The 27,242-nt window shown below is 49.1% G+C and overlaps 1 protein-coding gene across 3 annotated transcripts in view; it reads right to left on the bottom strand.

Annotated features, from left to right (window-relative positions):
* ELF5 (E74 like ETS transcription factor 5) overlaps positions 1-22,903 on the bottom strand; it is a 36,894-nt gene extending 13,991 nt beyond the window's left edge. Inside the window, exons 1-2 of one of the 3 annotated variants that reach the window (XM_079105678.1) lie at positions 22,402-22,903; positions 5,569-5,693 (exon numbers count right to left, since the gene is read on the bottom strand). In XM_079105678.1, coding sequence (XP_078961804.1) covers positions 5,569-5,693; positions 22,402-22,487 — 211 coding nt within the window. In that variant the 5' untranslated portion in view covers positions 22,488-22,903. Of the gene's footprint in view, positions 1-5,568; positions 5,694-9,864; positions 10,052-11,872; positions 11,980-22,401 lie in introns of those variants that run through there. The other 2 variants (XM_079105680.1, XM_079105679.1) reach the window with 2 other exon arrangements.
* Between the last annotated feature and the right edge of the window lie 4,339 nt (positions 22,904-27,242).

Raw genomic sequence — 27,242 nt, 5'->3', positions numbered from 1 at the left:
CCCCAGCCTATGCCTCCTCGTGGAAAGGTGCCACCGAGCTCTCCTCTGCCCTTCCCCGCTGCCACCCCCTTTCTATTTTCTTTGGCACTCAAAGGGGACCATATTTTTTCTGGAAGCCAAGAGGGCCTCACGGATTCGGAGAAGGGCCCGGGTGGGGGTGGGCACCGACACGAGGCAGGTGCTGCTGGCCGGGCTCCGGCTCTCAGCTGCTCCGGGAGGGAGGCTCACCCACAGAGCAGGCTTTGTGTGCTGCTTGGACCCTGGCGGGCAGCTGGGGGCCAGAGCCAAGAGGTGGCTGGCTCCTTGTCAGCACAGCCTCCCACGGCCCAAGAGCCGAGAGGAAGGCGCTTGTCCTCAGGGGCACAGAGGGAGGGCCATAAGGCCAACGCCCAGGGGTGTTTTGGTTGTGGGTGTTTCCGTGGTCCCATGCTTGGGGAGGCTGAGGGAGGTGGGAAGGCCCTCTTCATCCACCCTGCTGCCCGGCACTCTCTGTCACGGCCCGCTCCCCTCCTTTGGGATTCTCCACGGCTCAGCCTTTCCACAGGTGCTTCTCCTCTCCTTCTGCCATCTCTAGTGCAGTCCCCACATACCCCTTCCCCTGAGGTGCCCTTCTCAGAAGTCCTCAGAGGATTCATGGCACCTCCCTCCCCAGACCTAGGGCTCTGCCTGCTCTGTGCTGGGAGCACAGGGCCTGACCCAGCCCATGGTCAGTGCAACTGGATGACCATCTCCTCATTGCACATGAGGAGACTGAGGTTCTGGGAAGTCACATATCCCCCTAAGGTCACAGCGTGGTCAGTAATGGACATTGGGCCCATGCCAACCAAGGGGAGTGCACATCTCAAAAACTGACTAAAACAAGAAAGATAGATCTGTCTGTCCGCCTGTCTATCTATCCCAGATTTGAAAAATCAGAAAGAGGATGAAGAGACAATGAGGCCAGTATTTCCAACCCCAGTGGATGACATAAAGAAGACCCTTGGAAGAAATGAATTCTGGGAAGTTAAAGGATGAGTTTGTACACCTGCAAGTCCATCACTCTTAATAGGTCGTATGTGATACTGCATAGACTTCTCAACGCAACCATCGTCTGTAAAACGAGCTACGCTTTGTGGGGAAGCAGCTCTGAGGCCCTCCTGATGTGCTTTCAGTTGAGGCTGGCCAGCATCTTGTGTCCACAGGCAACTATTAAGCAGCAGGCTGCGCTAGCTCCTTTGAAGTCGGAAGTGGGTCAGGAGACTTGTTGGAGGGCCAGGTGCAATGGGAAGAACATCCGGGGAGCTAGAGGAAGTTTTGGCAATTCTGGGAGAACTCTCATGGTGGGCCCCTGGGAGGTATTTAAATTTGGAAGGATTTTAGCTATGGAGCTGGGCTGGTTCTCCAGCACTCACGATGTTAGCAGGTAGCATCCATGTCTGAAGGGGCCCAGGTGGGGACAGTGGGACCCAGAAAGGCCGACAGTCGCTGTCCAGCTCCCCTTGCAGGGTGACATGGGTTCTCAGGGGAGTACGTCTTCCTGGGTCTAGCCGAGGGATGACCAGAACAAAGCCAGCTCAGGGCTTGGTGAGGGGGAGACAGACAGTCTGCCTCAGAGGAGGCCTGAGCTAGACAACTTCAGCCCATAATTACATGATTTATTAGCATAGGGAGTTGGGAAAGTTTTTTGCCCCAGGCGGCCCTGAAGAGCGGTGGTGAGTGAACTGGGCAGCGCAGGGAACCATCAAGTGTAGCTTTGTCACTGAAAGGAAGGACTTTAGAGGGAAAACCTGCACTGATAAACTGCTTCCAGGTTTCCTCCCGGGGCCAGGCCAGCCCCCTCCCAGAGCCAGGCTAGCCCCATCCAGTGGCCTTTCTTGGTTTTGCATCCCAGACTTTGGCGTGACTCAGACCAGGAGCCACGTAGGAAAGGGATGCAGGAAAAAGGAGAAGGGCTGGCTGGGATCTGCTGAGGGCATCCACCTTTTGGAGGTGAGCTAGGGAGGTGCAGAGAGGACCAAGCCTGAGTGATCCGGGGCCATGCTGCCCAGCAGGAAGCAGAGGTGAGGTCCCTGGGGTGTGACTGCTGCCACAGGTCGTCCCAGACCTTCAGATGATTTTGTGTTTGCTTATCTGATTTTGATGTAGAAGATCTTAGACTCTTACCTTTGTATCTGCTCTCTCTACCCAAGCACATGAATCTTGTTTAGAAAAGCCTGTCCAAATGCCTCTCTCCCCGATTTTCTGGCTCCGTGATTTTACCTTTTTTTTTTTTTTAACTCTTATAATAAAATCTCACACTTGGTCATAGTGCTAGCTCACATATTTATGGATGCGTCGTATGTACCTGTCATGCCCAACACTGTTTCCTCATGTTATACTCAACACACGCTATGAAGTCTTGTGGGGCAACATGTTACAGATGAAGAAAGTAAGTCTTTGGGGTGAACTTTGGGGGAAGGGGCAGAGCTAGGAGTGGGTCATATAGGTGTTTCTAGCTCCTGCAGCCAAGCCTCAGGATTTGAAGCTGTACTGTCTTCAGGAATCAAGTGGAGGAGACTGCTTGAGGGGCTGGGGGAGAGGGTAGAGCTGGTAGAGTCGCCATCACCAAACTCTCTTCTACGGTGTACCCTGAGGTCCCAGGAACCCCTAGAGATGCCCCAGCCTGGAAACTTCTGCTACAGACACAGTGAGATTCCAAAGCACAGAGGCCCCTGGTGGTGGCATGGGAGAGGGATGTGGGATGTGGGATGTGGAGGTCTCGGGTAGAGCCCAAGACCTCGGGGCGAGGCTGGAACACTCAGTGACTCATCACGGGATTGGCTACTGGAACTTGACTGGAGACTAAAAATTTAAAAATAGTGTCTGCATGTGAAATACACGTGTCCCTTCTTCTTGAATATGTTTTTACTATCAATAATTCTTTATTTTGAAAAGGCCAAATTCAAGGTCAGAGCGAGTCAGTGCAATTCTAGAGAATTTTGCAATCTGCGATTGTCCCCTTCCAGTCTGCAGGGCAGTGCCACAGAAGTCCTCTTCAAAGGTTAGAATCGTTTGTGGGCAGCACATGGGGCAGTTTCAGCTGCATCTGCTGAAGCCATTTGGGGTGGTTTCCTCCCTGTCTTCTCCCAGACATCAGCGATCTAGGGAACATCGTTTCTCTCTTGCTTTCCCTCCCTTTGGTCTCACTGTACCTACTCCGTCAAAAATTCTGACTTGGGAAGGTTGTGATAGAGACCTGTGTGGCTTTTGTCCAATGTGAAGAGGAGAGGTGAGAGAGGGCTGTTCCTGCACCGACCTAGGGGCTAAGAATCGTCCCTCTGTGTGACCCAGGGCTGGTGCCCTGCTAGACACTTTGTATACGAAATCTCAAGCCATCTTCACAACACTAGGAGGCAGATAATATTTCAGCAAAGAAACATGTATTTCAAAAAAAAAGCACACTTGTTGGAAGACACTTGGCTGGTGAATGGCAGCGTCAGGACTTGAAGCCAGACTTGAACGGGAAGCTGCTGTTAGGACCATACCAGGCAAGCTCTGAATTCAAGATAGAGAGGTTCCTGTGAGCTGGGTGGGTGAGGACTGTGGAGAGATGCCTCAGCACTGAAAGTCTGCAGAGAGGGCCAAGAGCAAACCTGCTTCCTTGATGCTTCCCCGGTAAAAAGTACTTTTGTGGAAACTCGGACCAGTGCACCACCTCTCTGGGTGGCAATGTCCTTGTCAAAAGAAGACCAGAAGGTACCTCCAGGTATTCCTCCTACCAGTGGGACCCTGAGGAGAGCCAGGAACAGGGGGGCTCACCTGGTGTCGGGCATCTCAGAGAGGAGTTCACTTAGACTACGCTTATATGCTCTGCTTTGACCTTTAGGAAGTCATCTTCTGAAATCCAGAGGGCCAGGTGGCATGTCAAAAGTCATGTGTATCCCAGGGAATGTTAGGAACCCAGGCCACTCCTGAAGGATATTTTGTTGACATTGGCCTCATACCTTGGTGGAAGTTTCTAGTCTCTTAAGGGCGGAGGGAAGAGAAGAGAAGGTTTTGATTGTGATTTGCCAGATGCAGGATTCAGAGAAGCTTCTGGAAGGAATCCTAGCCATGACCTGGTCCTAACTTTTATTACACTAATGGAAATGCAGGGTCTGAGAATCCAATACTTGGACAGATTTAAGCCACACTGGCAATTTCATGGGTAACCACTCCTTTTAATTCTTCATTTTTTAAAATCAGGGCAAAATAGCCAGAACACGAAACTTCCCATTTTAACCCTTTTTAAGAGTACAATTCAGTGACGTTAAATGCATTCACCTTGTTGCACAACCATCGGCACTGTCGGCTCTAGAACTTTCTCATCATCCCAAACTGGAACTAATGCCCCGTTTTGAAAACACTACGTGTGCTGGCCACGTGCCAGGCCATGGCCCAAACGCTCCACAAATATGAACTCATTTCAGGCTCATCACAACTGAACCAGGCAGTTATCCCCATGGCGCAGGACACAGAGGATAAGACAGTAAGTGTCAGAGTCAGACCTCACCTTTAGAGCACCCGGCTCCACGGCCAGAGCTCTAGATGGCGATTGAACGTGCAGCTCCAGAGCCGGGGCACGGTGCCTGCAGGCAGTTGAGGCTGTTGCCCCCACTGACGCCCCAACTGCCACCTAGGAGAACAGGCAGGGAGGGGGTCCTGCAATGGCAGGTCTGGGAGACATGAGGGCTAGCCTTACGCCTAGGTGGAGAGGACAGGAGCTGGGCCTTACCACAGTGGGACATGTGGGGGAACGGGACCTGACAGCCGTCATTTTCCCCTTTAGATTTAACCTCTTCACCCAATTTCAAGGGTAGGAGGTGGAGTACATTTCTCATTGCCTTTCTGGGAAGCCATGTGCTTCTTAGGTTTGAAAGAGAACTGTATTAGGTATCCGAATGATTCAAATCCAAATGCAATGATCTAGAGCTTTCTGAAGACAGTGAGAGATGTGAGCACGTGTGTGTGACAGCGTGCACCAGGGTGGTTGTGGGTACAGGACTGCATGATGTAGGTGAGCTCCTAATTGTGTGTCTGCAGCCCTGGCCTGGCCTGTGGTCCCAGAGGCAGGGGCTTCCCTATGGTGGTGGACACTGTGCAGCATCCCTGGAGGCTTGGCCCTCCTGGACACCCCCTGCCTGTGGACGCTGGCACACGTGGGGTTAAGACACACAGAGGACTGACAGCTTGGAGAGTGCTTGCATCACTGCCTTTGGGGTGTGCACCTGCAGGGCCAGGTTTGCTGTGATGTGCAGTCACCCAAGCTCTCGGGGACAGAGGCCCTCAGAAGATTTCTGGGGCAAAGCTCAGCTGGCCTCCCTCTCAGCTGGCAGGAGATTTGCATAAGGTGTCAAGCTTCCTTCTCAGCTGGAGAAAACTGGGCTGAGAGAGAGGAGGAAGGGGGAGGAGGGAGGCCTGGGAACAGCCAGGGGACTCATGTTTACTGAGCGCCTGATACTTCACTGGCATTTCTAGGACCCAGCACAAACTTGTCACCTGGCCAAGGCCAGCACCTCCTTCTGGAGCCCCTCCCAGCTGCCTGAAACTGGCCCCTCCAGATGTACGTACCTGTCTGATGCTCGAAGGCAGGATAATATTCTTCATTGCTGAACAGGTCGGTCCACGACATCAGGGGGTCGCAGAAGGACGTGTTGGGCAGGAAGGTGCTGTGTGTCACTGAGTCCAACATCACCCTGCAATATGGGAGAGGCTGTGAGGAGGCACGGTGGGTGGGTCCCACGAGTCACACCAGGTGGGAGCTCCCGGCAGGGCAACCCTTGGTTTTTGAAAATGACATTTGCCCGGCAACCCTCTAAGTGCTGTTCACAGATGGCACAGTTTGATCCTCTCCACATCCTGCTTATCTCCATTTTATAGATGAGAAAACAGAGGCAGAGGGGTACAGACAAGTAACATAGCTAGAAAGTGGCAAAGCTGGGACTTGAGGATGGAGGCTCTTGCTGTGCAGTTGTGCCCCTTTAGTGACCTTGGCTGACCTCTGAACTCTGACCTATGCTAAGCTTCTGAAAACAGTGCAAGAATTGCTATGTATGATTATATCCAAAATTCTGAAACCCTTAAAGGGTTAACAACTGAGAGAGAGAGTGTGCGTGTGCATGTGCGTGTGTGTGTGTGTGTCGGGGCACAAGCACATGCATATTTGTCTGGTATACATATTTTCCAGCAAAAACAACACTTAATTGATGATATATATTTTTATAATGTGTACATATAAACACACATATAACGTACATAAAACTATATTATTTAGTTCTCTAACTAGTAATAGTTTTATTTTTTCCGGTTAGTGACTAGGATTCACTGCAGCCTTAGGAATGCGTTGGAGTCCAAGTCCCTGAAGTGTGTTCTGTATGCTGGGGTGTGTGCACAGCATTACCTTCCTAAGACCCGAAGTCTGCTGAATTCTGCAGCCCATCTGGCCCCCAGTCTCAGAGAAGAGCAAGTGCCCACTGTACTTTGGGCTCAATGTACTGTGGGCACATTAGTGTTCTAGCTTCATGGCTCCTGGGGGCCTCAGAGCAGCTACTCTGAGGTCCTGGAAGTGGGGTGTACTAGATGAGGGGTGGAGGCACTGAGATCCCAGGCAGCAAGGGCAAAATCAGCCAAGTGACAGGTCAAGGAATCTGAGGGGCAGCACAGGTTTATCTCTTTAAAAAACTCATGGTCCTAATTGCTGAGTTCTTCTGAAGCACATGGAGTGGGAGGAGCTCCAGGGATGGGGTCTGGGTGGGGCTGGAGAGAGGGTGGGAGAGAACGGGCCATTCCTGAACGCTCTTACCCAGGCCCTTGCCCATATTCCCATTACTACCTCTTTGCTGCTTCCCATAATCCCTCAGTTTGGTGGGAAAAAAAAAAAAAAAATCCATGCTCAGCAGATTAAAAAATCTGTTCACCCAACTTCTCTGATTCTTGGATTAATGTTAACGAGACAGGCCTTTCCACCTCCGTGACAGAGGACGCTGCAGCTCAGGATCACTGCACAGTAAACATCAGGGAAAAGACTCGATTCCAAGTCCTCCAATATTGAAAGATGGAATTTTAAGATAGTTTTTATCCATCATCTAGTCCAATGGCTTCAGTCCAGACTTTGGGCATTTGCTACTGTAATTTCACTCCATCTATACACTACTGAGCACAATTATGTATTTAAAATATTAAACAATCCACTCCCTTTTTAACGTGAATATGTTTATTTAAAAGGAAAATTTTGTATCAGCACTATAAATGGAAAGTTAGTGTTCTTTCAATGTACTTAAAAATAATACACAAGCACTTAAATAGGGATTGTTTATCTCTGTACCTCCTATATCAGATGTTAATAAACAATAGCCTGCAGGACCAATCCAACCTACCACTTGCTTTTGTGTGTCCTGCAGTCAAAAATGATTTTGTATTTTAAAAAATGCACCCATATAATATCATTAATTTTGTTGACTGGACTGCATATCCTAAAATCTTTGCTATCTGACTCTTTGAGAATAAATTTGCCGACCTCTGGCCAGAATCATCTTGCCGATGATTTGAATACTGGCGTTGGAAAATACTGCATGTGTCTAATCTCTCCTCTCACCTGCCATTTTGCAGGGAAGGAGGATGGAGCCCCAGGGAATGTGTGGAACTTTCTCAAGGTCACATGGGAAGAGAAAGTAGAGTTAGGTAGGTGGGAGGTCCTATGTTTTTGGACTCTTGACCTATCTGCCTCCTTGCTAAAAACGGTTTCATAGCAACACCAAGAAGGGCAGGGATTGTGTGATTCTGGCGCCAATTCCTTGGGGCTGTTCACAAATCTACCATCATCATCACCATTGTTGCCCTTTATGTGCACAATAAGTGCACTCTGCACAGAAATAAGAACAGAACTTGGATACCGCTTTATGGGCCACACCCACGAGTCTCCCCAGGCCCCAGCAGGAAGACTTGTCCTCCGTGCCTGGACAGGGTTATTGGACCCAAAAGGTTATCACGACTGTGGATCTCCCTGGGGAGCTATCACACACAAGTCAAGGTAGCCCGGGTCTTGAACTCCGATGTTCCCATGGATTGGCCTGTTTTATATCCTAAGGGAGGGTGGAGTGTGAGAGGGTCTTTGGGGGACAGAATGAAGAAGAATGAAGGGGGTACCATGGAGGGAAGGGCCCCTGGAGTCCAAAGTCATTTCTGCTTTTGGATTAGATTTCAGAAAAGTTCCTCCAAGTGAAGGTTAAGGATGAAAACCTCCCCATTCCCTCTGGGCCAGAAGGCTCAGAAAACTTCGGAGAAGGGTGGCAGCCCTCAGACATGACCTTCACTGAGTTTGGAGAAGGAGAGGAGGACCCCAAATGGAAGAAAACAGAACATAGTCCTCAGGCCTTCCATGTCCACAGGGAGTCCTCCAAATACAGGACGTGACCACTACTTCCAGTGAGATCTTCCTCATCGATGACTGACAAGTAGCTCTCAAATGTTATTGGGTATTTTTTTTTTTTTTAAAGCCATTAGGTAAGTTGAAATTAATCATAGAAAAATTAGGGATTTTTTGGATCAATAGGGTATTTACCTCCTTGAAGGATTTTCCCTTTCTAGTCCAGCCCACTCACTTGATCTATAATCTCTCCAGCGCTGTGCACATGCCGTATCTGATTCCCGATGGTAATTCCTTCTATGGCAAATTATACCCATTAAGTTTTCTTAAAGGGCTCTCTCAAGTGCACAACATGCTATTTTCCTTCCACGGTTATTTCTTGCCTTATGGAAGAAAATGTCTTTTATGAATGCAGTGAAGTTTTTTTTTTTTTTTTTTTCTTCCCTTTTCTTCTTTCTTTTTGTTTTGCTGTTGTAGTAGGAGGAGGTGCTATTGAGTCTGGGCTCAGCACAAAAGACCTTGGCCTCTTAGCCAGCATGCACCAGGTGGGCAAGTTCAGGAATAATGCCTGCTTTGTGTCCAGCAGCTCCTCTTCTTTAGGCCTTCTAAGATCCTTGCAATAATTGGACGTTTGGCTTTTAAAGACTTTCGAATGTCTTGGTGGAGCAGGTTGGGTGGGAAGGAGCAGGGGCGTGGGGCCCCCTTTCTCAGTGAGGACATTTGAGACCCAGGGATGTGTAAGCTGAAGTCTGAGGTTAGACCAGTCATTCTCCAGGAGGGATGGTGAGAAAAGGCTCATGGACAGAGTGAAAAGAAGGTTGAGAAGCACTGGGCTAGGTAGACCCAAAGTCTGCACAGAACAAGAAGGGAAGGTCTAGAAGATTATTTGGCCTGTGGGTCTAGCAACACTTTGCTTTCTGAGGCTGCTTGTCATCATGGACTGAGCCCTGAACTTGGATTTGTGATTCTGCTCCTCGCACTTCTCCAAATCTTAGTTCTTCACCTGCTAGATGGGGACACAGACAGGATGGACCCCCTGGTTGACCCAGGTTTGGGATTGTCTGCAGCCTCCACGGGATTGAGCCAACACTTGTGTGGCACACCCTCCCACCCGCACCTGCATGTAGACTGATTATATTTGGATACTGTGGTCAGACTTTACTCACCAAAGGCGGGTAAATCTGACTGGTACAACCATAGATCAGACTCATAGCTCTCAAAAAGCTCTCTGATGGCCTCTTACCCTTCTCTCCTGTGCCCATTACCTCCTGTCCCAGTCCAGTGCTGGAATCTCAGGACAGCTGGGAAGACTTTCCCTAGGGTAGCAGGGTGCTCTGCCTGATCCGAACCCCTACTCACTGCCCACCAACAGACGCACAGCAGTTAGAATCCGTTTTCCCCAAGATTAGTTACTATTCCAGCGGCCGGGTCAGTAGGAAAGGATCAGACATGATTAAGACAAGGTGGAGGAATCAGGCATGAGAAGGACTGGCTTCAGGTACCTTTGGGAGTGAGACAGCGATGGCATGCAAACTGAGGTCCCCCGATGCCTCCAGTGGCTTCCTAACCCGTCTCAGAGCCAGCTCACACACGGAGCGCACACACAGAGGGTTCACTGGCTCAGGATAGGCCTGTGTGCGTCTCACCTGCTCACCGACCAGAGGCAGCAATAACAGTCGCAGGGCCCATGGCCTGAGCGCCCAGGCCCTCTGCTCAGCCTTCCAGAGAGAGGCGAAGGAGAAAACCACCCAGCCTTGGCCAGTTTGCCAGAGGAGGAAAATTCCTTCCTGACCCTGGAGGGGATCATCAACTTTGCTCCGGGCATGTGACCAAAAATCTACCCAATTAAGCACCTACACCTTGGCCGTTTATGTATCAAAACATCTCTGGGCATTACAAGGGCCACACCAGGTGCAAAACACGGAGAAAGGGGGCTGAGAGGACCTTCCCCAGTCTGACCATCTGGACAGTGTCGCTAGTAAGAAATCCCAAATCCCAAATCCCTGTGATACCTGAGTGTCCACTGGGTCCTGAGCCCCGTGGGTGACGGGGAGTCAACTTCCTACTCTTCAGACCTCCTTAAGAAGGGCAGACTGGGGGACATTCAGTGGAGTATTTCAACACTTGCAGTGAAAGGATTGTGGGTTGGGTGCTTGAGTGTTTGTTCTGGGAGAAACCACAGCCACCGCGAGAGTCTCGCTGGTGGCTTATCAGGTGAGTCCTCAGTTTTCTTCAACTTGCTTAGGGAGTTGGGTTGTTTGTTTGTTTTTAGCTGCTTTTTTTGGAAGGTGCAGCAAAGGCCCATGGAAGGTACGCCATATTGCTTGCTGTGGGGCTTCAGTGCAAAGTCCCCCGTTTTTGCATGTGGGGGATTTGATTCTACCTCTGCTACACTCACAAGGGCACATTTCCTACTACTCAGTCTGCTGAAATTCTTGATTTGCTTTTTCATACCATTGTGCTATACAAATATTCATGACCATCCCTAGCTCCTGTTTCCTCATCCTTAAAATAGGATAAAATATCTACGTCCATTCCTGTCCCAGAGGGAAAAATCAACCACCGCCAACATTGCTACTCTGGCAATGTTGGAGAAAAGAAGACAACTGAACAGGAAACTCTGGTCAAATAGACCTTGAATCATGAAAAAAGATTCTTACAGGGAACACGAAGACAAAAATATCCAGCTTCCATGCCAATGAGCAAATAACCCATTTTCCTGGATCTTTATACTAAACCACAAAGCTGTCTTCCTAAGTCACTGAGCCTCTGGGGACCTCAGCTGTGAAATGAAGAAGCTGTACCTAATAATCTGTGACACCCCTCCCAGTTTATGAAATTCTCAGCCCATCCGTGCAGATGCAGGTCCCCAGCTTGGGTCAGGAGGGAGCATGTGCTACCAGTTGCTGCCAGCAGGGGGAGAACCCACAGGAATCCCACACACCCCAGGGAACACAGTGGAAAAAACCCTTCACCATCGCCTTTCTGGAAATGTACTACTCTCGGGGTGTGAAAGGGCAAAGTGGGATTCCTTTAAACTCTTTTGTACAGAAAAATTCCTGAAAAATGCCCCAGACCATAACAAGGCTGTCCTCTGTGTCTGAGCAGGGAAGCAGGCCAATGGAGATTTGAGGGGTCAAGTCCAGGTGTGGGGTGGGGGGCTCTCCTGGAAGCTGAGTTTTTGTCTGTGTAAAAACAGCTTTAGGAAGGGCAGAGGGTGGAGCCCCTGCCAGCATTCTCTCTCAGTTCCCCTTGCTTCCTTCAAGTGATCCAAGGAAGTGGGGGATAGAGAGAGGGGGTGGGTGACCCCATAGCCTGAGAAGAGAAGAATGTCCCTCTGAGGCAGGCAGTGGCATCTGGGTCAAACAGCTCCCGGGAGGCACTGACCACCCAGTGGAGGGGCTAGTGCTGGAACTGGAGTCTGACGGAACAGTCCCAGGCCCCTGGCTGAGCCTCTGAGCCCTGATGCCCCTTGCGATTCGTCTAAAAGAGTAACGAAAAGGTGCTTACGTGAAGACAGCGGTGGCAGATCCAGAGACAAGGCTTTCAGGGCAAGAGAAGGCAGGCGCTCCCGGCACCAGCAGACGGTGGAAAAAAGTCACCTGTAGCCTTGTGATATAAGTGACACCTACAGACAGGTTCGTTTGGTTTTTCAGGTTTATGCACAGCCCCTTTGATGACGGTGACATACAGTGTGACATGCTCCTTGGAGGGGGGGGAATGGTTCTCACATGCAGAAAGTCTACCTTTATCCTGCTTTGTACCCGGCTCTCCACCCCCCTGGTCCAGGGGATTCAGTAAACAAGCAGAGAATTCTTGCCTCTGGGAGATTCGTAAGATCCAGCGTTTGCTGGGGAATTCTTTGGGCGAGCTGGAGGGGAAACTCAGAAATCCAGCCCCGGTCCCTGTCTGTGCTGCCTCTCCCCTGGGGCTGGCTGAGTCCTGTGCCTTAGTATGTCACATCATTTTGCCCTTTTTTCCTGTGTGATAAAAAGGAAGGGTGTCGTGGAGTAGTTTAAGGATGCAGGTTCTGCTGTGAGATGCTTTGGATGGATCCAGAGTTTGAATCCATTTTCTAGCTGTGTCACTTGGAATAAGTTAATAAGCCTGTCTGAGTGACATCAGCCAGTGCAAAGAATGGCATCTGTTCTTGGGCTGTTGGGAGGACCACCTGGGGCGATGCCAGCGGAGCACCCGCAAGCCCTTTCTTAGTTGCCATGCTTGCTGCGCTTCCTTCACCCAGCACTTTGCTCTGAGTCCCTCTTCTCCACAATTTCTTCCAACCTGCCCCTTTCAGCGAGGTAAAGGGCACAGGAGACTTTCAGGATCCCTGCTGGGCCTTTCCACTGTGAGCGCCAGCAGGACATGGACCACACGAATTTATCCACCTTTGGAGACAGGGAGCCACGTGGTAGCTCTCTCCCTAGCCCATCCCGGTTCACAGATGGAGAAATGGAGAGGCGTGGAGGCTCAATCGTGCGTCCTCAGTGGGTGGGCCAGGGGCCCTGCCCTGGCTGCGTCTCTCCGCTGTTTCTCTAAGAACTTACAGCATTTTAGGACTTCCCCAGAGAGCAGAAACTCCACCTAATTTAGATGGTGAAACAGCCCCGGGTCAGCTGCGGGGCGATGTTTACAGCCTCTGCCTTTTGCACTGGGCTTCCAGCAATCCTGAGCAGCCAAGACATTGTGTCCGAACTGCACACTCCAAGCTTTAAAGGGAAAAGAGGGACTGGTTTGTTAGGTTTTCTTGGGAACACTGGGCATGGGTACAAACACGCAAACACACGTATGATCTGGAGAAACAAAAGGCAGTTCATTCAAGGACTTAGGTGTCATCATGGAAAAGTTGTTAAAGAAAGATAAGGGGACAACCTGGGCTGCTGGCATGGCTCTGTGACCTCGAGCAAGTCAGGCAGCTTCTCTGGGCTTCATTCTCTCCCGTGGTAAAAGGAGGAAGGGGGATTGGGATACCGATTTTCAAAGTGGGTCCTGAGGAACCCCAGGGGTTCCCCAGAGACCTCATAAGACTTGTTGGGGGTGAGAGGAAGGATGTGGAGAGGGGGTTAGATTCTGGGTGCCCCTCCCCCTTGCGACTCAGTAACAGCATCTCAGCTTTTCTATAAATCTTCTGGGTAAGATTTCACTTGAACAAAAGAATCTGCACTTAAGAGGACTTTGCAAATAGCTGGATTAGATGGTCTTTGGATTCCTGTAAGCTTTAAAGTGCTGCGACTTTTCTTCCTGCTTGGTCTCTAGGGGCCTCTGTCAGTCCTACCTGCTGGGCACTGTCCCATCTTCTCTCTGGCATCTGAAATGCTGCTAGGTGTTGATTTTTCACAGTGGAGATGTTTTGGAGGAAAACATATTAGTCTGATACTGTTTTTAGAAAAGAGCCTTTTGGAGAAATTACATTCTTACTACATTCTCTGGGCTCGATTATTTGCCAGGAAGCCGTTTTCTGGCAGAGGATGTGTTATGATGGTAACTGTCTCATCGTCCCAAATGCACAACACAGCATCTCTGGGTGACTGTGTGAAATGACAGGCTTCCGGCCAGTGCATAAAAGGGGTGATTAAGATAAAACCAAAATAAGAGAGTAATTGGACTCTAATTAAGTTCAAGCATCACGTTTAATCTAAATTTGATTGGAATGGAGATCTTGGGTGATCTCAAACACTATGCTTCTCGAAACTGCGTGATGAATGTTGGATGAAGATAAGAGATGGGGCCTGGGGAGGAGGGCCGAGGCCTGCAGAGGCCGGAATGGGACATGTCAGATTCCCCAGCCCGTTCTTCTGGTGTCACCAGGTAGCAATAAACAGGCAACATTCACGGGCTTCAACTCATAACAGAGTGATTAAATGGCCAGACTCTGGAGGGAGACTCCCTGGGTTTGAATCCCTGCTTGGCCATTTGCTGGCTGGGTACGCTGGGAAGCCGATGGAGCATTTTGGAACTTCAGTTGTCTCATCAGTAAAATGGGACTACATCTCCTGCAGGGTGGTTGTGTAACTTAAAATTTATAACACGGGGAGCGCAGAGAGCCCTGAGTGTGGCTTATCTAGGTTTTGGCTTGTTACATTCCTTACATGAACTTTTCACAAATCTTCAATGAGGGTGTAACATCTCCATTTTACAGATGAGAAAACTTAGGCACAGAGAGGATAAGTCACTTGCTCATGGTCACACAGCTAACAAGGGGTAGAGCAAATATTTTATTCTAGACTGCCTGCTTCCAGGGCCCATGCTCATACCAGTTCCTGGGTGCTCATTGGCTAGTTCTTTGGGAGTGGCAGAGGGGATCACCTATGTATGGAATGTCTACCGAGGGCCATATATTGTGGCTCAGCTGTCTTATCTCGGTTATTTTTACTAAAACCCTGGAGAATAGCTGTCATTTTCTTTTTAAGAAGAGGCAACAGAAGAACCATGCTTGCTGGGGGCCACACAACTGGTTGGTGGCCAACCCTGGGTTGACCTCAAGTCTGCTCAAGCGTTAAAACCACACTAGGGAAACAGCCCTCTCTGCTTTTGCTCTGGCCTTGTTCTTGACTCTCTGGACCCCTTCCTCTCCATTGGCTCAAGGTCTGTGTCTCACAGTCCTTGCCAACACAGTCCGTCTCTGGCTTAGGGTGGAAATCCTGGGACCTCACTGGATCTCGTGCCCGTCCAGTTCTTGGAATAAAGGACACTTGGTACAGACCTGGATCAAGGAATCACGTGTTCAAGGGACCCGGCACCATCCAACAGGGCGGGGTCCCATCTAATGTCCCACCTGGTTCTCTGCTGGATGCAAGGGGTTCCATGTCTCTGCAACTTCTAGAACCTTCCCTCCAGGCCAATGTTTCTTCTTCCCCCAAACCTGCCACATTCATCCCCCACCACCCCAAGGCAGTGGGCGAAAGAAAGGTTTAAGTAAGTCCATGGAAGATGCTGTTAGGAGGGCGAAAGATGCCCACAGTTTTGGTTCTGTCTCCTGCCCCGACCCTGATATCATTTTAGAAAAGAGCCGTCTGGAACAGTTATATTTTTTTCTTATGCTCTGTGGTCTCAATACCTAAGAATGAAGTTTTCTGTCAGCGGATGTGTGTGACCGCCAACTCCTGGTACCCACGGCCTGCAAAGCATTAGGTGGGGATCCTGATGTCTCAAGGTCTCGGTTTTCTTGTCTGTGAAGGTCCTGCCATGATAACCGGTTGATTTGCATACATGGCAGTATGATCATGGGCTATGGAGAGAGATGCCGATGTTGATTGAGATCCCTGACTTTGGAGATTACCATACCAAATAGGATGACGTTGCTTTGCCACCATGAATAATCCTAACAGCTGCCGTTGGCTGGGCATTTACTGGGTGCCAGGAACTGTCTCGGCATGCTGTGTGTATTAAGTCATTTAATTCTTACAGCATTCCTACGAGGTAGGTATGATTATCATCACCTAAAATGTGCTGATGAGGAAATGGGCGCAAAGGGTTCAAGTCACTTGCTTAATATCACACAGCTGGTAGAACATGAAGCCGGATTTGAGCTGGGGTAGACCAGCACCCCAGTCCACTAGCTTCACCACTATGCTATCATTTGGCACTTCTGGGGGAAGCAGAATCTAGGCGGAAAACATACCAATGTTTTTGGTTTATCCCAGATGACTGGCAGGGCCTTTGAAAGCAAGGACAAGAGTTGTGGACCTTTTGTGCCCTTAAATACCAGGCACAGAACTGAGCACAGATAGGTGCTTCAGCAATTCTGGATGTGCTTTCTCAGACTTCTTCCTTTTCTTTTTCTTTCTTTGTTTCCTTTCTGGGCATCTTCCTTCATCCCCCTGTGTCCAGCTCACTCAGCTCTCCACACTGCCCATCCTCCCGTCCAGGAGTCCCTATTCACTTGAGAGCAACAGTAATGTGGCTCCCTTAATTAGCAACCCTCCCTTGGCTATGAACCTTCTAGAAGTAATGGATCTCCAGTGTTGACAGCGTCACGGAGGTCAACTATGGCGAGGTGAACGGTTGGCAGAGACTTAGTGAAAATGAGAACTCCTGTCATGAAGAATGGCAGAAGCTGATTTTATTAGGATCTGTAACGGAAAAACAGTGATTTCCTACGGTTTCATTCTGATGTTTGTGGAAGGGTTGGCACAAGGGTCTGACTCTATTTCCCGTCTCCTTTTCTCTCAGTACTGAAGGTCAACCTGCCGAGGAGCTCTAGGTTTTGAATCAGAGAAACAAATCTGAAGCCATAATAGCTGCGCAACAGCTTAGATCTGAGAGGGTCTGTCCGGGGAACCCTTCTCAGGGGAAGGTTTCTTGAAGACAGCGTTTTCCTTGGTCTGTTTTCCTATTAAACACCAGTCCCTTAGCAGGCATGGAGTGACTGAGAAACGGGTGGCCTTGACTTCCATGGCTGACCCTTGTTGTCAGTTAGAGGGCGAGATGGTGCCAGTGGTGTCCCCATTGAAGTAGCAAAGGTGCCCGTCCCTGCAGCTGTGGCTAAGGAGCTCGATTCATCTGGGAGCCCCAAGGATGAAGGTTAACAACGGATAACCGATCATACATCATTAAAGGCTGGATCGTCCTACAGGCAGGCTGACACTGAACTTGCTGTCAAGTTTCTGGACCCGTTCGCTTAGCTGCCGAGTGGGAATGAGCACTCAGGTAGACTGGCCTTCCTTTCCCCAGACCGAGCTCCTCTCTCCTGTCATCCAAAGGCATAGGGTGGAAGGTCCCGGGGACAAAGGGTGGCAGGTGAGGAGGGATGACAGAGGAGTTTACAATCGGATCCATGTGGATCTATTCTCAGAGATTAACCAAATGTTATCTCTAAGATGCTAATATTCTTTTTTTTTTTTTTTTTTTTTTTTTGTGGTGCTGGGGATTGAACCCAGGACCTTATGCATACCAACTGAGCTATATCCCCAGCCCTGATTATATTCTTCACCATGTTTATTGACTTAAATAATAATCTTAGGGAGGGAACACACTGTTAAATGTGCAGATGGACTAGGAAGCTTATCTTGGTTACAGAAGTGCATATTGAATATTTGAATTTGGTAAATATAGCCATAAAACCCAATAAATACAATAAGGTAGCATTATATTTATAAGTAAGAGCAATATAAAAAAGAGTAAGTCCTAGATATGGCCTTCAAGGAAGAGATACCTTAACACAGAACTCAAGAGGAAACATTTAGAGGTAGAATATAATTTCAAGACATATTTTGAGTTAGGAGTTTGTAAGACTTCAGGGAAGAGGAGGTTAATAAAGGCTGGGGCAATCCAAAAAATACTTCTTGTGGGATTTGGTATTTGAGCTGAATGACGAAGGGTTGGGATAACCTGCTAAAAACGGATGCCAAGCTCAACAACTGTAGCAGTAGGGGCTATTATTTCCCCATTTTACAGAAGAGGAAACTGAGGCTCAAAGAGCTTCAGTAATTTTCCCAGGGTCCTCCACCTAAGTATCTGTACCAGGATTCAATTTTGGGATCACCTGACTCAAAGTTCAGGCCACTGACCCCTCACTGTGCTGTGTGGTGTCTGGGGTCACCAGAGGGGAGGCTTTTTCCACCCAGGGGAACCTGGAGGTGTAGGGGAGGAGGGGAGGAGTGTGGCTACCCAGACACCTACTCAGCCCCCCCCCCGTCACCACCTGGCAACCCTGGATAGTGTCCACTCATGGTGCCCTTATGAATGGGGACCTCAACATCAAGGAAACCTCAGATTTTTCACTCTTCAGGGGCAAGTTTGTCTAGGACAATAAATGGAGACTGGATCATAAACTTCTGAACTTAAGATCTATTCTTACTCTTGCCTCACTTTTGTTTCTCTTTTTCTTTACGTCTCCTTCCTTCCTTCCTTCCTTCCTTCCTTCCTTCCTTCCTTCCTTCCTTTCTCTCTCTCTCTCTCTCTCTCTCTTTCTTTCTTTCTTTCTTTCTTTCTTTCCCCCTAAGAGTCATACTGATGTTTGTTATGAGGTTTTTGCTTTGTTTTCTTCTTCAATTAACTCTGAACTAATGATTTCTCTCTTCCATAGTTTCATTTGCCATGATAAGTTCAAAGGATAGTGGTATAGGCCTGTAAGGCCAGTGGCTTAGGAGGCTGAGGCAGGAGGATCATGAGTTCAAAGCCAGCCTCAGCAACTTAGGGAGGCCCCAAGCAACGTAGTGAGATCCTGTCTCTAAAATCAATTAAAACAAGACAAAACAACAACAACAACAACAACAACAACAACAACAACAAAACAGGTAGGGATATGGTGGTTAAACACCCCCAGGTTCAATTCCTGGTACCAAAACAACAACAATAACACAACAACAACAACAACAAAGTTCAAAGGAATAAACTGCACTCTGAAATTTCCTAAGATTAGTGCTGATCAGAAACTAATTTGGAGAACCAGACACGGTTGAAAACAGAACGGGGTTAGATTGTAGGCATTCTGTTTTTTATAAAACTTCTATGAAGTGTTTTGATTTATTACTTTAATACCGAGTTTGCCATCATCTCCCAGGGGAAATCCAGTGGTTCCTGGTAAGTCTGAGGGGACAGCCCTCAGACTGGGCTGCTCCCCAGTCTCTCCATCAACAGGGCCTCGTTTGGATCTTGAGCTTGCGAACCGAGTGGAGCTCCTCTTAGGAACCCGACTGCCCCCAAGGTGCATGTCCAGGCCCTCAGCCTTGGTGTTATCACTGAGCCCACAGAGTTCAAGTGAGGACAGGTGCCTTCAGAATCCTGGACTTCACTCTCACCCGCACCCCTTTTTATAAAACTGCATTTTAATTCCTCCTCAGTGTGTGCAGGCAGATGGGTGGGACAAGGCTTCATTTGGTGTTGTCGGCTGGCCCTGTGACTCCCCTGGGGACAAGATAACCGAACAGATAACCATGGTGTTGCTAAGAGTAAAAGCCAGATGAAAAGGCCACTAAGAAACAGTCAGTATTAGAAAGAACACTGGACGTTAGTCTGATAGATGTGGGTTCCAATTTCAGATCTCCCTTCTTAGCCAAATCACTTATCTTCCTGAGCCTCAGTTTCCTCATCTGAAATTAAATGATCACTCCATAGAACTCTGGTGACTGTTAAATGAGATAATATAACGTAAGAACTACTTAGCCTGGTGCCCAGCACATATTAAATACTCAAAAATTATTATCATCATCATAATAAAATTATTATTATTATTAAACCAATAGAAGTCTCAGCTTCCTAATCAGCAAAATGAGAATGATGTTAGCTGCTCCCTAGATCAACCAAAATAATATGAGCATATACATCTGGCACATAATAGATACTCATATATCCATTTCTTCATTTTTAGTTTCTTATCTGGAACTCGTCAAAAGTTTATGAACCTGGGAGTAAGGAGGTCACTATATTTGGCCAATTGTCCTTAAGTAGCTTAAATGGAGCAGGGGTTTCCTAAAACATTCATTCCTTCACCTCAACTTTTCTCCTCTGTATTTCAAAGAAGGTTCAGGAATGCAACAGATCACCACAGAGTCACCAACAGAACTGTCCCCTGACTGTGACAAATCCAACTGGCTCCACTTATGTCCCTCTGTACAGGCCCTGGGTGGGGCTTTGGTGAGGTCCCCTTTCTGAAGTGGCCATGGGAGGATGTGTGTCCCTGCCTCTATGGGAAGAAAACAGTCACTTGCGATTTCTGGCTTTCAGGTTGTGTCCACCCCAGATTGCAGCTGTCACTTCAAGAGAAGTTCAAGGCAGACCTTTGCACCAGGACCTCAGGTGGGAGGTAGTGGTGTTGGGGGGACGATTCTGGTCAAATATTCCAGCCCAAGTGAGCGGTGAGTTGCACAGGCCAGCAGACAGGGGCAAGCCCCAAGAAGGCTCAGACTGGCACCCAGTGCTTCCAGGAGGTTGTGAGCGAAGGGCAGGGTGCCCAGATCAGCTCTGTGCCTGTTCCACAGTCTCCAGCAGCAACTGCCCAACCCTCAGTCTCACTTTAGGGGACCCAGCCTTGGAGTGTTACCCAACACCCACCTCATCTCCCATGCTTCCTAAAATTGAAGTCGGCAGACTTATAGAGACAACTTTAGCATCCGGATCCCACAAAGTTCATTGCTCCTGCCCAGGGTTGAGTGGAGTTGACTTTGGGGTCAGTTCAAACAATATTGTGGAGGAGCCCTGCCCTTTCAGGACCCCTCAGAACTGACAAAGTGGTGTAAGGTGATGGACACTTAAGCCAAGTTAGGTCTGAAGACAAAATTTGAAAATTTGACCAACAGTGACCAAAGAAGATTCCTGCCGATGAAATTTGCAAACTGGAAGCTCTGTGGTCCCCAGTTAAGTAAGAATAGGGGAAAGCCCTTTTCTGCGGGGTGGGAGGGTGATGACAGATCCAAGGTATAGTGGAGAAACAAGAATGATTTCAAGAGCAACTGCGTGAACTTGGGTAAACACCACACACACATCCTCCGTTGTATCACCACGCACAGTCCTGCATCTCTTGCATGGAACCCACTTGGCATGTAGACGTTACTCCCAGCCACATGTCTGTCACTCTGTCCTTGGATCCCAGTCCCCTCCATCACATAGACCACACACAGCAGATTCCCCCTCCCCCTCTCCCATGCATACATTATACACACAAGCATCAGATAAACCCAGTCCCCTTAGGAAGCTGATTAATAAAACTATTTTATCTATAATTACACTTGACTGATAATAATGTCCTGAGAGCCTGCATGGTTAGATGGTAACATCCAGATTAGGACTGAACTCCCTTTGAACTCTGGCCACATGGCTGGTCTCTCCAGCTGAGATTGAAAACGGCTCTAGGTGGATTCACCCCATGGAACCAGGAGGTAAGTGGAATTCCAGCTCTCCTGGCTCCTCTTTTCTCCCCAGGGTCCTACAGATCATATCTCTGGAAATAACCAGGCTCCAACTAGGAGGAAGGCCCCCATCACACTCCAACCTCCAGCCCACTGTCCTGGACCTTGGTGGGTCTGCTTTCAAACCAGGTTCAATCTCAGACTCCTTGGAGGAAACTGCTTTCAGTTCCTCTCTTGAAGATTGACATTCGAAAATAAAGAGTTTAATTCCTGGGTCCCGGGCTTTTGGGGACAGACTCCAGCGAGCCATAATTAACTCTTTCAAGTCTTCACAGTGCCGGGTGAATAGTAAAATATCTGCTTCTTTATGATGTCAGGCTGAATGGAGGCAATGAGGAGGCCTTTTGGGCTAATTACATGTTGGAACGAGGTTAACGACATGCCAGAGATTCTTTGCATGGCTCCTCTGACATTGACAAGTCACTTGGTAACACGCGCTAGGGCTGAAAACACTCACTTCTTTTAAACAAGGCAGGGGCTGGAAACTGAGCTACACAGACCTCCACCGTCTTCTCTAACCTAGTCCTTCTCCTGTCCCTGCAGTTTCCAGGAATTAAGAGATCTCCATTTTAAACTGCCATTCAGGGTTGGGGGTCCAGAGATTTCCATACACATTCTCGTGGATCTCAGCCCTGTCGTATGCATTTCCCAACAGCCAAATTTCACCAAGGAAGAAAAGAAAAACTCACTACTCAAGCAAGGCTTCTGGGCCAAGCAGAAGGCATGTCTGTACAAATCAGCAAGGTGGCATTGGCATGAACTGGATCACAGTAAAATGCCAAACGCTCGGAACGAGTTCTGAGACCAGCCAACGGCGCGTCCCCGTGCTGAAGATGGGCACACCAGCCTTTCAAAGTCCTCAGCTCCTCCTTTCCATCTGCCCTGGCCCAGACCCCTCACACCATGCACAGCTGTCTTCAGGGGAGTCCGGCCCAAGCTCAGACGCCAGGTGCAGCTTTGCAGACACCCCGACCTTCCCTGTCTGGCTGAGATGGGGTAAAAATGAAGCTACAGTCAAGCGGGAGGGGAAGCAGTTGCAGAAGACCATGGTTCTCTGAGGAGGTTTGCTCTGCCCCTTCAGAGGTCATGGGGCTGGTTGGCACTGGGGCAAACACAGCTTTGCCCATTGGACACCAGTGTCCCTTCCGCCCCCAGGTGCCCTCTCTTCTTCATGCCCACTCAGACACCCACCTCAGCTCATTTGTCCCACCAGGCTGGGCTGGACTCAGGTCTTCCGATGTTGTCATCGCCCTGGCCTGTGACGGCCCTGGCTGCATGGGCCCCTCCTCCTCAGCGAGGACACCGCATGGCTGCCTCCAGGCAGGTGACACCTCCTCTGGGTGTCCCGGCCCCGAGCAGCCTCCCAGGTGCAGCAGGGTCCTGGAATGGCAGCTGGCAGCTGGCTCTTCCACCTCCACAGTGCCCAGGTGTCAGCAGAGGGTTAGGTGAGGCTCTTGCTTGGACAGGAGCTTCATGAGAGAGAATGAGTCGGGGAGCTGGAGAGGGACGCTGGACTGGGGCTGCACGTTGCGAGGCCTGAGCGTGCTGCCGACTGGCCTGAGCTCTCCGGGAGGCGAGGCTCGGCGTCCAGAGGAGCCAGGGAGAAATGTGTCAGACAGAGCTTGTCAGCACCTCAGCACCCCTGCCAAATAGTAATTATCAAAGCCTCGTGCCACCCAGGAGAGGGAGGGCAATATTTTTATCCCCATTTTATAGAAGGGTAAGTGGAGGCTCAGGGAAGTCAGACAACCACTTTAGCCAGTCAGTCAGAGGCTGAACTTGGCCCCGAGGGGAGCTGACTCAGAGGTTACCACTGGAGCTTGGGTGAAGCCAGGCCTCTGGGGACAGCCACAGGCAGGTCTGCTGAGTAGCAGCTGGGGGTTCTGACACTTGTGGGACTCTCCCGCCTTCCTTGGGGCTGAGCAGGAGGCTCTGTGGTGGCTTCTTTATCTCTGCCAGCTCTGTCTCCTTCCCACCCTTATCTACCTTGCTTTTCATTCTGGCCCATTTGGCTTTTGTCCAGTGTCCCCTCCAGGGAGCAGTACCTGAGATACTGTGGGACTTAGACTTTCCTGAGGTCGCTGGGTCAGGGAGAAGCTGCTGTCCGTATTCCCTGTGTGGCATTCACAAAGTGTATTAGCTTATTAAAGGCTCTGAGCCATCTTTCACCCTAGAAAGCTGTTTGATTTTACTTAACCCAGCTTTTCCTGTACTTCTTTGGTAAATTTTCTCTAGTAACATGCATTAGCCTACCACCCAGCTAGGGCTCTACAAGAGGCATGTTGGGAAATTCTGATTGAGACGGTCATCTCCCCAGGACAAGGGACTGTGCCTTCTTATGCCAGTGAGTTCCCTGTTCTGCCCGCTGGTGTGTGTGGTAAAATGGAGTGGCATATTCATTTCCCAAGTTTTTAGGCGTGAAGCTCGAGGTCACCTGTGACGCTTGTTCCCCAAAGCCCTTGCACGAAGCCAGCCACCAACCATGACAGGGAGACTGTGGTGCTTCCCTCATGTTTTCCCCTCTCTCCTGACAGTCGTGCCAAGTTGTCTACCACTCCCACAGAGAGGCCTTTCCTGATCACCCTCTCTAAACAGCTCCTCAGTCATGGAGGCCATGCTGCTTGACCCCAGGGGGCGCCATTGCCACAGACCACAATACCAAGGCTTTCGGGACTTTGTCTCCATTACTCTCATTCCCCTTCTCTTTAGTTTTCTTCTCAGTACTTTCCAGTCTTTGGCTTCATATTTACCCTTATATTTCTTTGCCACGGTTCATCTTCGAGATGTCAGCTTTTTGTTATGCAGGTTGCTCCCTGTGTAAGAGGGCTGGGGCAGACATGGCCTGTGTCTTTTTGCTTCATTCCTGAATCCACACCTGGATTGCGACTCCCTGCCCACAGCAAGGGAGTGGAGGCAGAAATCCACCCTGAACGCCACCTGCCCGGCCGAGTGGGCTGGAAAGACCAGCATCATCCCACAGAAACGCCTTTATTTGACACACACAAGGGAGATAGCTACTTGTCCAAATGTGCTCCTGTGGGCTATGTCACCCCGAGGAGGACCCTTGGTCTAATCTGTACAAAGGTGTCATGTGGGCTGGCCTCATGTTCTTTTCCATAGCAGGTAAGTGGCATGAATTGGATGACTAGTTGTTATCCAAACCAAGATAATTTTGAAGACAAATATAGCACACGAGCTGAGTGACCAGTTATTATCCAAACCAGGACAGTTTTGAGGATAAATATGGCACTTTCTAATAGGTACGTGGAGGCAAACAGACAAATATTGGTACTGCCCTGGGCAAACCAGAAGCTGTGCTTCCCTGTCCTTGAGGGATGGGCTTGTAGTTCTCTATCCCTTTTGTCCAGAGCAGTGCCTGTCACATCCTGTTTATGACATAATGATTGAGGGAAAGGACTCTGCTACATCCTTCAAACTGGGTTCTACCTTCCAAGTCTCTTTCCTCTGCTAACCAGCCCTCTAAAGTATCAGCATGTTTGCGGAAGTCCCCCAGTCCAGCATCTCTAAACCTTCCATCTCCTGTGCTCCACTTCCCAAAGTGTCTCCAGGAAGGCACTGAATCCAGAGTCACTGAGAAGAAGAAGAAGAAGAGTAAGAAAGAGAGGAAGAGGAAGAGAAAAAAATGAAAAGAGAAGAAGTGCGAATGAATACTCGGGAACACTTGGATATCCACGAGGCTGCGGTAAGAAAGAGCGACTGAAAAGACTCTTGCTCAGCTTCGTTTAATTCAGTGTTCCCAAACTGCACTTGGACATGGCATTGCTCTTTGAATCTCATCCATCCTGGGTGGGAAGCGCTTTGAGAAGATTTTACGGTAGACCCCTTGCTTGGTGTGACATCCAAAGGCACCCACATATTCTCCACACTGAGGTCCTGCAAGGTCCCCAGGAGGAACCGTGGATCCACCCATTCCTTTCAAAGTATTCCCTGAGCAGGTCCTTCCATGGAGCCCCCGGAGGAACAAATCATATAAGTCCCTATCTTAGCAGAGCTCGCCGTCTAGTGTTTGGTCACGTTTTAGCTGGACTGGTCAGGGAAGGCCTCTCTGAGTGGGGGACATTCCTGAATGACTTTGGAATTAAATATGTTGGTTTACTTCTGTTCCCTGAGGACATCTTATACATTCTTGTGTGCCCCTGAGCTTTAAACCACACTCTCCTTGAAGTCTTTTTTTTTTTTTTTTCTGTCTTGTTATTGGTTCTTTTTAGTTATACATAACATTAGGATTCATTCTGACACAAATACTAAAGCATGGAATATACTTTGCTCTAATTTAGTCCCCAGCACTTCCCCTGCTCCCTCCCTCCTCCCTTCCCTCTGCACTACTGATCTTTCTACTGTAGTCTTTTTTAAATCAGTGTCTTGTGGATGCACATGGTGTGAGTGTCACTGTGGTATATTAATAGGTGTACATAGGAATGTTAGGTCAGATTCGTTCCACTGTTTTTCCCTATCCCATTCTTTCTCCCTTCCCTTTGTCTTCTCCGCTGATCTTTCTTCTATTTGTTTTTTATCCCCCACTTATTTTGGATTAGCTTCTACATATCAGAGAAAACATATGACCTTTGACTTTTTGGGACTGGCTTATTTCACTTAGCAAGATAGTCTCCAGTTCCATCCATTTGCTGTCAAATGCTATAAAGTCATTCTTCTTTATGGCTGAGTAATACTCCATTGTGTATCTATACCACATTTTCTGTAACCATTCATCTATTGAAGGGCACCTAGTATTCTTCGTGCAATGGTCCCTTTTACACTGACTTCCTCCAGCAGCTTTCTTGGACCCCTCCTGGGTCTCTGCTGTCAGCTCAACTTCTCCAGCATGGTGACTGCATGATGTCTTTTGGCTCTCACCCAGGCTGCCTGGCAGCACCTTACAGACCCCTGCATACATTCAGAGCACACATCCCTATCTACTGTTGGTGATGGAGGTATATTCTTCAGCACAGTGTGGTTGAAGAAGGGCACATGACTTTCATTTCATGTGCCCCATTGGACAGATGGCCACTGCTACCCAAGGAGCTGTGTTGAGAAGGATCCCGATGCTGTGTGTGTGGAATGTTGCATCTGTGAACAATGTTTCCGTGCATGTGTGTGTGTACCAGGCAGAGTGTAGGGACATCTATTTGCCACCCCTAAGTTACAGCCTGTGGAGGCTCCGTGTGAGTAATGGAGGTGGAATTAAGGAGTGCAGGGCGAAAGGAGCTTCAGGCAGGACCCTGGGTGATACATCTTGGTGCCCAGCCTCTGGGTGTGGTCCTCATCAGTGTTCCTGTGCCAGAAGGGAGAAGGCACAGGGACAGGACGGGGCCTTTCTTGAGAACCTCCTGCTGCTTCGTGGGGAGGGAGCTGCAAAAAGAACTGGGCCAGGAGGGCACAGGACAGGAGTTTGTCATTCGCTCCGCCTTTCGGGATCGAGACTGAGTCAGGAAACCTCGAGCTGCTTCTGTGCTATGTTATTGGACAGTAGGGCGGTTTTAGCTTCCTGTTTTTAGAGGGACGAATATCCAAGTATAGGTTTAAAAAAGAAGGAAATGACATGTGAAATCAGGAGTAACAACAAAATAAAGAGAAAATAAGTCACCATAATTTCCCACTCTGAACATGGTACCCTCTCTGGGCAGTTCATGAATCTCTTCAAAAACATACCTATTTGGGGTCTGTCATGAGCCAGGCCCTGGGCACTGGGGTTCAAGTACCATACAAAGTTGTAGCACCTAAAAGGAAAACATAAGACTTGATTACTGTGTACTGGGCTGAAAAAGTAGCTCTCCAAAGACAGACCCAAGTTCCAATTTCCCCAAGCTTGTGAACCTCACATTCTGTGGTCGGGAGTGAGTAGTGTGTGTGAAGCAGGGTCCTGAGACGCAGAGCGTGTCCTAAATGCCGTCACAGGCGCCCTCAAGAGAGGCAGAGGGAGTTAACCACAGTGCATGGAAGAGGAGGTCAGGGGGCAGAGATCGGAATGCTGAGGATCCAAGCCAGGGAAGGCCAGCAGCCACCGGAAACAA

The sequence above is a fragment of the Sciurus vulgaris genome (genome assembly GCF_902686455.1).
Source record: "Sciurus vulgaris genome assembly, chromosome: 11".
NCBI lineage: Eukaryota > Metazoa > Chordata > Mammalia > Rodentia > Sciuridae > Sciurus > Sciurus vulgaris.
The sequence above is the reverse complement of the archived record's forward strand: the minus strand, read 5'-3'. Positions and strand labels throughout refer to the sequence as shown.